Source organism: Mirounga leonina, unplaced genomic scaffold, assembly GCF_011800145.1.
Source record: "Mirounga leonina isolate KUSES-001 unplaced genomic scaffold, KU_Mleo_1.0 Mir_82, whole genome shotgun sequence".
Taxonomy (NCBI): Eukaryota; Metazoa; Chordata; class Mammalia; order Carnivora; family Phocidae; genus Mirounga; species Mirounga leonina.
In genome coordinates this window covers 214,578-228,338 of record NW_023270825.1, presented here as the reverse complement: position 1 = coordinate 228,338, position 13,761 = coordinate 214,578, and the positions used below count along the sequence as shown (strand labels likewise).

The 13,761-nt window shown below is 43.4% G+C and overlaps 1 gene segment (V, D, J or C); it reads right to left on the bottom strand.

Moving 5' to 3' along the window:
- Positions 1-10,116: 10,116 nt before the first annotated feature.
- Positions 10,117-11,913, bottom strand: LOC118002466. The segment is given in 2 exon segments: positions 10,117-10,478; positions 10,582-11,913. Coding segments are annotated over 2 exon segments (408 nt in total).
- Positions 11,914-13,761: the final 1,848 nt, after the last annotated feature.

Below are 13,761 nucleotides of genomic sequence, written 5' to 3'. Positions count from 1 at the left end.
TCACTTACAGGATCCCTCTTAGTATTTCTTGCAGTGCTGGCTTGGTGGTCACATATTCTTTCAGTTTCTGCCTATCCTGGGAGCTCTTTATCTCTCCATTTGTTCTGAATGACAACCTTGCTGTATAACTTATTTTTGGCTGCACATTTTTCTCATTTAGTACCCTGAATATATCATGTCAGACACTTCTGGCCTGCCAGGCCTATGTGGCTATCTCTGATGACAGTCCAATATTCCTACCTCTGTATGTTAGGAACTCTTTTCTCTAGCTGCTTTCAGAATTTTCTCTTTATCTTGAAATTTGCATGCTTCCCTCTTATATGTCGAGGTGTTGATCTATTTTTATGGATTTTGGGAGGGGACCCCTCTACCTCTTGGACATGAATGCCTGTTTTCTTCACAGATGAGGGATGTTCTCATCTATGATTTGCTCAAATATACTTTGTGACCCTTCTCTCTCTTTCTTCTCCCTTGGGTAACCCAAGAATTCTATTATTGTTGCATTTTATGGCATCACTGATTACTCCAAACCTCTCCTCATGGTCCACTAGTAGCTTTTCTCTTTTTCTCAGCTTCTTTCCTTTCCATCAACTTGTCTTCTATGTCAATTATTCTCTCCTCTGCCTCATTTACCTTAGCAGTTAAAGCATCTAATTTAGATTACCTCTCAGACCATTTTTAATTTTGGCCTGATTAGATCTCATTTCTGCACTAAGAGACTCTCTAGTGTCTGTTATGCTTTTTACAAGCCCAGCTAGTAACTTTGTAATCATTATCTTGAATCCATCTCTGACATTTTACATATAACCCTATAGATTAGATCTGTGGCAGAGAGTTTTACCTATGGATATTTCCTCTGTTTTGAATTCCTCTTTCTAGTCATTTTGCCTAGAGAAGAATGGATGAATGAGTGAGCAAAACCACAAATATCAACCGCAACTCAAGTGAAATACACACTAGACAAATCTGAAGAGTTTAGAAACAAACAAACAAAAATGTGTGGGGGAAAGAGAATGTAATCTCCCGGGTGGCCAAAACAGGATGACCCACTTGGTTGTGAGTATATTTTGGTCTGTGTGTTAGAAGACACTAAATCACAAAGTTGTAAAGAGAGCAAAACTTAGAGGGAGGCAAGATGATGGAGGAGTGGGGGACTCCATTTCAACTGGTCCCCCGAATTTAGCTAGATATTTACCAAGCGACTCTGAACAACCATGAAATCAACCTGAGATGTAAGATTATACATCTGGATCTCTTTGGGGGCAGAGGATCATCAGTCCAGGGGTAGGAAGAATGGAGTTGGGATTGCTTGGCCAGATGTTGGAGGATAAACAAAAGGAGGTGGGGATCACCAGAAGCTAGCCTTTGGAAAGTAATACACCAGTGCAAAAGCGTCCTGTGCCTGGGGACCAGCGATAGCTTGGAGAGCAGTGGCCGAGGTCTGGGAAGGGACTGATAACAGCACTCAAACAGAACACGGGGGCTTAAGGGGCAAATGCTGGGCCTGGGCAGCTGTAGCACCAGAGAGGACCCAGCTTGGAACTAGGCCCACAGACCCAGGGACTGGCCACTGCTCCTGCCATGGCCCGGGCCCTCCCAGTCCGGGATTGTTCATGGTTCTGGTGGCACAGGGGACAGAGACAAGTGGGGGCTGGGGTCCACCACTGAGAGGATCGCTGGGGCATGCACTGCATGTGGGAGGCTGCAGGTTTTAGGGAGAATTAAAGAGGGAGAGTCTGTGTTTCTGGAGGATTCAGAGAGGAGCAGACTGTGGCTTCTCTCCTCTGGGGTGAAGGTCTGGATGTGGACATTTTCCTTTGCTCTGACCCCCCAAAAAGGTGTGAAAAGCTGCAAGAGAACAAAAGCCCCCCAAAAATGGTTTCCATGGAACCAAGCCCCTTAATAGGGGGCAGAGCAACTCTGCCAAAGAAGGATTGACTGAAAAACAATGCAGCAGACCCCTTCCCCAGAAGACAAGCTGGAAGAACAAGAGGACAACAACCCCAGGGTCCCCATAAAACTGTAAAATCCCAACACCAGGGGAAAATTTGTATATTAAGCTCCTGGTGTTGCCTCATGGCTTGTGAATTTCTTAGATACAACCTCTCTCTCTCTTTTTTAATTCTTTCTTATGCTTCTTCTATTTTTTTAACCTACTTATCATTTCAACCAGGTATTTAATACAACATATTCTACAGTAAATTTTTACTTGAACTTTTCCACACCTATACTTTTTTCTTTATATACATATATATAGATATATAGATATAGGCTTCAATGTAGTCCTTTTTTCCCTACTCAATACTACCTTCATATATATACAACAGTTTTAATTTGCCTGTATTTCTGGGAAGTATTGCTCTTTAACAAAGAGAACAAAATACACACAGAAAGAACTGAAACACTATACCTCGCCCACATAGAGGGATTATAGCCACCTTCTCTGCATCTCCCCCCCCCCTTTTTTGTGGGTCTGTTTGTTTGTTTGTTTTTATTTTTTGTACTTTATAAATCTTTTTTTATTATTATTATGTTAGTCACCATACAATACATCATTAGTTTTTGATGTGGTGATCCACGATCCATTGTTTTCGTATATCACCTACTGCTCCATGCAATATGTGCCCTCCTTAATACCCATCACCAGGCCAACCCATCCCCACACCCCCTCCCCTCTAAAACCCTGTTTGTTTCTCAGAGTCCATAGTCTCTCATGGTTCATCTCTCCCTCCAATTCCCCCCCTTTCATTTTTCCCTTCCTTCTCTTAATGTCCTCCATGTTATTCCTTATGTTCCACAAATAAATGAAACCATATAATTGATTTTCTCTGCTTGACTTATTTCACTTAGCATAATCTCCTCCAGTCCCATCCATGTTGATGTAAAAATTGGGTATTCATCCTTTCTGATGGCTGAATAATATTCCATTGTATATATGGACCACATCTTCTTTATCCATTCATCTGTTGAAGGGCATCTTGGCTCTTTCCATGGTATACAGAACATTCCACCCTAAAGCAACAGAATACTCATTCTTCTCAAGTGCACAGGGAACTTTCTCCAGAATAGACCACACCCTGGGTCACAAATCAGGTCTCAACTGACACCAAAAGATTGAGATTATTCCCTGCATAGTCTCAGACCACAGTGCTTTAAAACTGGAACTCAATCACAAGAAAAAATTTGGCAGAAATTTAAACACTTGGAAGATGAAGACCACTCTTTTCAAGAATGTTTGGGTCAACCAAGAAATCAAAGAAGAACTTAAACAATTCATGGAAACCAGTGAGAATGAAAACACTTAGGTCCGACACCTATGGGATACTGCAAAGGTGGTCCTAAGGGGGAAATACATAGCCATCCAAGCCTCACTAAAAAAAATAGAAAAATTCCGAATTCACCAGTAACTGTATTTTTTTTAAAAGATTTTATTTATTCATGAGAGACAGAAAGAGAGACAGAAGCAGAGGGAGAAGCAGGCCTGATGGGGAGCCTGATGCGGGACTCGATCCCAGGACCCTGGGATCATGACGTGAGCCGAAGGCAGACGCTTAACCGACTGAGCCACCCAGGCATTCCACCAGTAACTGTATTTTATAAATCTTATTCTTGGGTTTAATTTTAGCTGAGATTGTTTTGTTTTTGTTTTGGTGGTGGCTTCCAATTACTCCGAGCTTTCCCAGGATGCACCTTGCCTGGATTGTGGTTGATATTTTTGACTGTACATCCCCTCAACCACAACTCTACAAAATGACTAGGAGGAGCAACTCCCAACAAAGGAAAGACCCAGACACAATGGCCTCTCCCACAGACTTAATGGATATCGATATAAGCAAGATGTCAGAAATAGACTTCAGTGTAAAAGTTATGCTGACAATAACTAGGATGGAGAAAAACATTAACGGCAACATAGATTCTCTAAGGGCAGAAATGAGAGCTAATCAGGCTGAACCTAAAAATGTTATAAATGAGATGCAGTGTAACATAGATTCTCTAACAGCTAGGGTAAATGAAGAAGAAGAACAAATCAGTGATCTAGAAGACAAACTGATGGAAAAGATGGAATAGGAGGAGGCCTAGAACAAATAGCTTAGAATCCATGAAAACAGAATTAGAGAAATAAATGACATGATGAAATAGTCCAATGTCAGAATTATTGGAATCCCTGAGGGAGTGGAGAGAGAGAGGACTAGAAGATATATTTGAGCAAATCGTAGCTGAGAACTTCCTTAACCTGGGGAAAAAAACAAGCATTTGTGTCCTAGAGGCAGAGAGGACCCCTTCCAAGATTAAGGAGAACAGACCAACACCCCAGTATGTAATAGTAAAACTCGCAAATCTTACAACTAAGGAAACCATCTTAAGGGCAGATAGGGGGAAGAGATTCCTTACATACAGAGGAAGGAACGTCAGAATAACGTCAGACCTGTAGACAGAGACCTGGCAAGCCAGAAAGGGCCCCAAGACATATTCAGGGTACTAAATGAGAAGAACATGCAGCCAAGAATACTTTATCCAGCAAGGCTGTCATTTAGAATTGATGGAGAGATGCAGAACTTCCAGGGCCAGCAGAAATTGAAAGAATATGTGACCACTAAGCCGGCCCTACAAGAAATATTAAGGTAGGTTCTATAAAAGGAGAAAGACCTCAAGAGTGATATAGAACAGAAGTTTACAGATTCAATCTATAGAAACAAGGACTTCACAAGCAACATGATAACAATAAAATTATATCTTTCAATAATCACTCTCAATGTGATTGGCCTAAATGCTCCCACAAAATGGCACAGGGTTTGAGATTGGATAAAAAGACAGGGCCCATATATATGCTGTCTACAAGAGACTCATTCTGAACCTAAAGATACATCCAGACTGAAAGTGAAAGGATGGAGAACCATCTTTCATGCCAACAGACCTCAAAAGAAAGCTGGGGTAGCAATTCTCACATCAGACAAATTAGATTTTAAGCTGAAGACTGTAGTTAGAGATATTATATTATTCTTAAATGGCCTATCCAACAAGAAGATCTAACAATTTTAAACATCTATGTCCCCAACATGGTAGCAGCCAAATATATAAGCCAGCTGTTACATGCCCTCCTTAATACCCATCGCTGGGCTAACCCATCCCCCCAACCTCTTCCTCTCTAAAACCCTCAGTTTGTTTCTCAGAGTCTGAAGGCATGTACTGCATGGAACACTGGGTGTTATATGAAAACAATGAATCATGGATCACTACATCAAAAACTAATGATGAAAAAAAAAACTAATGATGTATTGTATGGTGATTAACATAACATAATAAAATTAAATTAAAAAAATAAACCAACTGTTAACCAAAATAAGCAGACATATTGATAATAATACCTTAATAGTAGGAGACCTCAACACTCTACTATGAAATAGACAGATCATCCAAGCAGAAAATCAACAAAGAAACAAGAGCTTTGGATGACACACTGGACCAGATGGACTTCATAGATATATACAGAACATTCCACCCTAAAACAGCAGAATACTCATTCTTCCTGAGTGCACATGAACTTTCTCTGGAATAGACAATATACTGGGTCACAAATCAGGTCTCAACTGATACCAAAAGATTGATATTATCCCCTGCATATTCTCAGACCACAGTGCTTTGAAAATGGAACTCAATCACAAGAAAAAATTTGGAAGAAATTCAAACACTTGGAAAATAAAGACCTTCCTGTTCAAGAATGTTTGTGTCAGCCAGGAAATCAAAGAAGAACTTAAACAATTCAGGGAAACCAATGAGAATGAAAATACATCAGTCCAAAACCTATGGGATATGGCAAAGGCGATCCTATGGGGGAAATACATAGCCATCCAAGCCTCACTCAAAAAAAAAAAAAAAATAGAAAAATCCTGAATACACAAACTATCTTTACACCTTAAAGAACTGGAGAAAAGGGGGGAGGAGCAAGATGGCAGAGGAGTAGGAGACCTAAATTTCGTCTGGTCCCAGGAATTCAGCTGGAGAGGGATCAAACCATTCTGAACACCTACGAACTCAACAGGAGATCAAAGAAAAGAAAAGCAGCAACTCTCTGAACAGAAAAGTGACCACTTTCTGGAAGGTAGGACGTGTGGAGAAGTGAATCCGAGGCGATATTCGGGAGGGTAGACGGCGGGGGGGGGGGGGGCCTCCGTGGGCCGCTTCTGGCAAGTGATAGAGCTGTGGAGCACAGAATCGGAACTTTTAAAAGTCTGCTCCTCTGAGGGACGTCACTCCGGTGGGTAAGCCGGGGTGGAACCCTCGTGGGACAGTGTAGTCTCAGGACCCTCGGGGTCACAGAAAGACCAGGGGTGCCTGAGTGTGGCAGAGCTCCCAGGTATTGGAGCAGGGAAGCTGGCTGCAGAGGCAGAGCCCAGGCGGGGGCTCTCAGCTTGGGGTCGCCATAAACCGTGATCCACAGCACAGTCGGGCCACTGCTCCTCCAGCAGGGACCCAACAAGCAGCAGATCCGGGGAGACTCACCTTCCTCCCCCGGGAGGAGCAGCACGGGAGTGCACCGCAGGGATCTGCTGGGTTTGGAGACTCCACAGGGGGTCCTGCGCCAGAGATAGAAATGCTCAGTCACAGACCTGGTGAAGCCTGGGGGTCCCTGAGACTCCACCCCAAAATTGCTAGAACTCATACAGGAATTCAGTAAAGTGGCAGGATATAAAATCAATGCACAGAAGTCAGTGGCATTCCTATACACCAACAACAAGGCAGAAGAAAGAGAAATTAAGGAATTGATTCCATTTACAATAGCACCAAAAACCGTAAGATACCTCAGAATAAACCTAACCAAAGAGGTAAAGGATCTATACTCTAGGAACTACAGAACACTCATGAAAGAAACTGAAGAAGACACAAAAAGATGGAAAAATATTCCATGCTCATGGATCGGAAGAATAAACATTGTTAAAATGTCTATGCTACCCAGAGCAATCTATACCTTTAAAGCCATCCTGAACAAAATTCCAGTGACATTTTTCAAAGTGCTAGAACAAACCATCCTAAAATTTGTATGGAATGAGAAAAGACCCTGAATCCTCAAGGAAATGTTGAAAAAGAAAAACAAAGCTGGGGGCATCACGTTGTCCGATTTCAAGCTATATTACAAAGCAGTGATCACCAAGACAGTGGTACTGACACAAAAACAGACACATAGACCAATGGAACAGAATAGAGAGCCCAGATATGGACCCTCAACTCTATGGTCAAATAATCTTTGACAAAGCAGGAAAAAACATGCAACAGAAAAAAAGACAGTCTCTTCAATAAATGGTGCTGGGAAAATTGGACAGCTATATACAGAAGAATGAAACTCGACCATCATTCTCTAACACCATACACAGAGATAAATTCAAAATCGATGAAAGACCTCAATGTGAGAGAGGAATCCATCAAAATCCTAGAGGAGAACATAGGCAGTAACCTCTTTAACATCGGCCACAGCAACTTCTTTCAAGGTACATCTCCAAAGGCTAGTGAAACAAAAGCAAAAATGAACTTTTGGGACTTCATCAAGATAAAAAGCTTCTGCACAGCAAGGGAAACAGTCAACAAAACAAAGAGGCAACCCACTGAATGGGAGAAGATATTTGCAAATGACACTACAGATAAAGGGCTGGTATCCAAGATCTGGAAAGAACTTCTCAAACTCAACACCTAAAAAGCAAGTAATCAAGTCAAGAAATGGGCAGAAGATGCAAACAGATGCTTCTCTGAAGAAGACATACAAATGGCTAACAGATACATGAAAAAAATGTTCATCATCATTAGCCATCAGGGAAATTAAAATCAAAAGCACCTTGAGATTGCACCTTACACCAGTTAGAATAGCAAAAATTGCCAAAGCAAGAAACAACAAATGTTGGAGAGGTTGTGGAGAAAAGGGAACCCTCTTACACTGTTGGTGGGAATGCAAGTTGGTACAGCCACTTTGGAAAACAGTGTGGAGGTGCCTCAGAAAATTAAAAAATAGAGCTACCCTATGACCCAGCAATTGCACTACTGGGTATTGACCCCAAAGACACAGGTGTAGTGAAAAGAAGGGCCATATGCACCCCAACGTTCATAGCAGCAATGTCTGTAGTAGCCAAACTGTGGAAAGAACCGAGATGCCCTTCAACAGATGAATGAATAAAGAAGATGTGGTCCATATATACAATGGAATATTACTCAGCCATCAGAAAGGATGAATACCCAACTTTTACATCAAGATGGATTGGACTGGAGGAGATTATGCTGAGTGAAATAAATGAAGCAGAGAAAGTCAATTATCATATGGTTTCACTTATTTGTGGACTATAAGGAATATCATGGAGGACGTTAGGAGAGGGAAGGTAAAAATGAAGGGTGAGAAATCGGAGGGAGAGACAAACCATGAGAGACTATGGACTCTGAGAAACAAACAGGGTGTTAGAGGGAAGGGGGGAGGGGGGATGGGCTGGCCTTGTGATGGGTATTAAGGAGAGCATGTACTGCATGGATCACTAGGTGTTATACGAAAACAATGAATCGTGGATCGCTACATCATAAACCAATGATGTATTGTATGGTGACTAAGATAATATAATAAAATTAAATTTAAAAAAAAGCAATAGACACTCATTCTCACAGTTCTGTATTCTGGGAAGTCCCAGGTCAAGAGGAAGATTTTGTGTCTAAGGGCACCTGTGTCTTAGCCCATCTTTGCCCCTTCACATCACATGGGGCCAGGGGGTAGGGAGTTTTCCCAGTCCTGCTGTATAAGGGCACTAATCCCATCATGAGACTGCACCCTCCTGACCTAAGTGCTTCCCTAAGGCCCCACCTCCTCCTCCCATCACATTAGTGTCTGTTTCATCATGGGGATGCTAGGGGTCGCACACTTTGAGCTGATATCAGCAACTGAAGGATCAATTAGTTATTCTCTGCAGGTGGAAGTTTCCTCCAGTGGACCACTCAACATGAGGATTCCCATGTATTCACTGGAAGTTTCTGGTCTCTGTGTGCACACAGTGAATATAAGACCTTCAGAACCAGCTGCTGACCTTGGGGAGTGGACAGCTTCCACTGCAGACACTGGGTAAGACTTTGGTCTATTTCTATGATCATTTTATAATTTCAGCTGCTTCCATGGATCATTCTTACTTTGCAAGGATTCTGACTGCTTCTACTTAGAATGGCAATTTTTCTCTTTTGTTCTCCAAGTTTTCATATTGTTTAGTAGAAATAGTCATCATACCATATGCTTTTATTATTGCGTGCTAGTCCTTGACCTTCCATCGTCCCTTTTCTCCTCAGAACCCACACAGGGGAAATCCAACAAGATCCCATGGATTTGCCCTCCTTTGATGCAGCTGGGAGATTCACTCCACACCAGCCCCTCCGATGAGCGGGACTCCTTCGCCCCAGTGACCCACAACATACACCCTCTCCAGTGTACTTCCCTGGACCTATCCAAGCATTTATGCTTTGCTGAGAGATCTGCCCTGTTCTCAGCAGACATGATGATGAAGGTGATAAAGGTTTTATATGTGTGTGTGTGTGTGTGATCATCAGACTCCACATCTACACCACACCTGGAGGGGAGGGGGAACCTCTGCTTTCCCACGCTATCACTAATATTGATGCTGTGAGCATGGTTCAAGATAGTGTCCATACCAGATATTTTTCTTCCCTTGCTTTGGATTATTGATGCCGCTGTAGCCACATGTCCAGCATGCACTTTATGCTGCTTCTAACAAGCTTTCACATTAAGCTGGGTGGTCCTGTGATGCACAGGGATTGCTGCTGGGACTTCTCTAAGGTTCAGTGGAGGTACATGGAGATATTTGTAATTTATTCCTATTTAGAGACAACAGTAAGCAAGTGTAAGCAACTCTGTGCTTTGTGTGTATTAGAATAGTTTTTTCCTATTAAAACAAAATTTCAAATCAGAGAATGAATAGGTAAGCACAGAATCATGTGAACAGGGAGTCTCCCGGGGGGAAACAGCTATATATGGAGAGGAAGGCCCAGGCTCTGACAGGAAGCCTGCCCTAACCTCCATCTGCACCTGTTCCTGGGGCTTAAAGACAGAATTAGGGAGTAGTGTGCCCACCCTGGTGGTCCGGATCACCTCCTACAGGGAGGTTTGTGTCTGGGCTCACACTGACTTCCCCTCACTGTGTCTGTTGCACAGTAATACACGGCTGTGTCCTCGACTCTCAGGCTGTTCATCTGCAGATACAGCGTGTTCTTGCCGTTGTCTCTGGAGGTGGTGAATCGGCCCTTCACAGAGTCCGGGTAGTCTGTGTTACTTCCATCACTACTAATACCTGCGACCCACTGCAGCCCCTTCCCTAGAGCCTGGCGGACCCAGCTCATCCAGTAGCTACTGAAGGTGAATCCAGAGGCTGCACAGGAGAGTCTCAGGGACCCGCCAGGCTTCACCAGGTCTCCCCCAGACTCCACCAGCTGCACCTCAGACTGGACACCTGTAAACACAAAACATCCTGGTCAGGAAACTGTCACACAACCACTCTTCCTCTCACTCACATACACTCGTACAGTCAATGTCTCTTGTTCACCATAAATTACCTTTTAAAAGAGCAACAAGGAAAACCCAGCCAAGTACAAACTCCATGATGAGTTGTCTGTGTTCTGTCCTGATCACAGAATGGGAACACCTGGGGATCCCGGGGCTGAGGCTCCTCTCCCAGCTGCAAGGGTTTGGGCTCAGCTGGTTTAATCAGCAGAGGGAGGACCCTATTTGCATGTCCTCTGAATATATATTCAACTTGGGATCTATGCTGACAGAGAGGGCAGTGTCCAGAGCAGGTGTGACTGTCGTTGATGTGGCGCTATTGATCACTTTTGAAAAAATATCATTTACTATTTGATAACTTTCCAATGTATATTCTTGGCCTCCATGTACTACTTTGTTTTTACATGTAAACATCAATCTTGGGGTTTAGGTGTCATGTTTCCCCTTAAGTGATGTGAACCTACACCTAGAATTGTGGAAGGTTTGTGAGTTGTCCAAGAGCATTTATGGGGTGAGAGTGAGCAAGGATATAATTCGGTGCTCCTTCCACAGTACTGTGCTGCATCCCTGAAACCCCCCTTGGGACAGAGTGGGCAGGCTCATGAGGAAGGTGGAAGCCCTCCTGTAATGGGGACAGGATGCTGGTTCTAGAGTTTACCTGAAATGCAGAGAGAATCAGGATTGTGAAGGTGTAATTTCAAGTCTCTCAAATTTTGCTCTATCTGTGTTCCTCCAGAATCATCTCTGTGATTACCTATAATAGCTTCGATGTGTGTACTTGTCACAGGATGAACTACGCACATGCAGAGTGTGGGATATGATAAACACTGGTGTCAAAATCAATATTATCAAGAGTGAGCACATCAGTTCTCCCTAAAATGTCCTGTACTTATCCTGGAATTCCTCCTCCCTCTTCCTTTCTTCACCCTGTCCCCACATAACTATTAATCTTTCTCATGTCACCTTAGACTAGCTTTAATTCTGTAGAATTCATAAATAGATAATTGTATCATATGTACTTTCTTTGTAGGGTTTCTTTGGCTCAGCATGAATCCTTGTGCATACAACCATGTTGCTGTGTGTATCAGGAATCATTGGTTTTAATAACTGGCAGCCCTGAAGGTGCAGTCTCAGAAGCACCAGCCAGAGAAGGATCTGAAGTAGCTGAAAGAAGCTGCTTGCTTCAAGGCTCATCCACACACCCTCTCATCTCAGGAGCTCTTGGTTCCCAGAAAGAGGTTCAATCCCTTGCTGTTTAGTAACATTCTCTGCTGGCTGTGGAGAAGAGAACCAGGAGGCAGAGTAGGTGGACAGGAGAATGTTGAGGTAGAAGCTCTGAAAGTCCTGTCAATGGAAGAGGCCAGGAACTGGGATGAAGAGCAGTGAGGGAGGAACTGGCCATGTTGCAGAAGAAACCTCTGCACAAGAAAATCTAACCCTGAGGTAGCAGGGTGTGGAAGTTAGCCATGTTCAGCCTCTGACTGTGCCCATATGTCCCTTGTTCTCCCCTAGATTCCACTGCTAACCACAGTTGGGGGCTGCAGGCTCCACCTGGGAACAGGAGCTGCTCTTTACTTCAAACCAGGAGCCTTCTTTCTTTGTCACCAGGGCATGGAAAGGACCCATTTCTGCAGCCACAACTCCCCACACTCCACAGAGCATACCTGACATGTATGGACTCTCCTTTTGTTTAGTACTGTTTTCCTACAATACTGAGGCTCATAAGGAGGCTCCACACATGTGTGTCTCCTATTGACTCCATGTACTTATTTACTTTGAGCCATCGTAGACCTTGACTGTGGGTTTTAACTCTGACTAGAATGTAAAGTCTCTGTATCAGGACAGTGGAGATCTATTGCCCCTCTGTCCCCCTCCCAGTTTTCTATTTTAATTAGAAAATAAGGACCACCAACCACTAATTTAGGATGTACATCACGTCTTTCCTGAGGAATAATATTGTGTATCAGATTCTGTCCTCTTCTTTGCACAAATTGAACTTAAAACAAAGGAGACAGGCACCCCAATGGGGACACATCGGGAATTCTACAACCAGGAAGAAGCCTGTGTGGACCCACAGGCAGCCTCCCAGCAGCCATGTCATGCTTTGGGGCAGAGCTGTTGTGAAGACACATTCTTCCCTTGTAAGTGCTGAGGGTAACAGGGAATACCGTGCATTACACACGCGCATCAGTCCTCCCATAAACTGGAGTGGATGCCAGATATTTGATTCCCCTCCCTGATTATGTCTCATGATATTTTTAACTCTGTTAGCCCCTTCGTAGGTCACTTCTTATTGGGGGAAGTGGGTAGTTTGAGAGGAGGAGTGTCCAAGGACTCTGTAAAGCACAGGTTCTGTCCTTAGAGGAACATGTGCTACAAGCGTTTCCTGTCCATCCCTGCTTTGTTAGCTTCCACCCAGAATCCACTTGGGAAGGCAACCATGTGTTCTTGGCCTTTGCAAAGGCCTGTGCCTTTTTCACTAAATGTGCTTTTTTCTCATCTGCTAAACATCCTCAAAAGACTTGGTCCAACTCAAGGAAAATCTTTCTCGGAAGTGCTTCCTTGACTGCCTGGCCTCCTCAGATAAGGATGCTCACTCACTTCTTTGTGGCTCCCAAATAGTCCCTGTGTGCATCTCCCTCAGAACAGGTCCACCACTGAGGCCCTTGCACTTGTTCAGCAGCGAGTAGAGGCAGAGACGACTCCAATTTTCTTAGTCTTCGAATACAGCAGTTATCTTCATCACCTTTGTCCTGTGTATTGCTGGTATAGAATTCATTCATTCCATGTTGAGTAGTGTTTTTCCTGTAGACTTGACATGACTGATGAACTCTACTCTTACTCAACACCTGCTCCTGTGCATGGGGATATAACAGCATTCATATTCTGCCCAGGTTAGTTCTAGGCACCTTGTAAGTTGGTAAACCTATCTTACTTTCTTTCCACTGGATCATTCAGTGAACCTTGTGAACAGGCCATTGTAGAGTCAGTGATGATGACAAACAAAGCATGATTTCCAGAGCTCTGAGCCTCCTGAAGACCCAGAAACAGATGCAAAATGCAGTTCCTTTTTTCCTTTCCCAGAAGTCTAAGGTACATTTCCATAACTGCTTATGTAATTCAGTAACAAATATTTATTCTGGTTCTAACTGCCCAAAGATGGCCCTGCTTAGTCCCCGTGAACATCAATGAACAGAAATAGAAGAACTTGCCTTCATGGGGCTTACCTATGA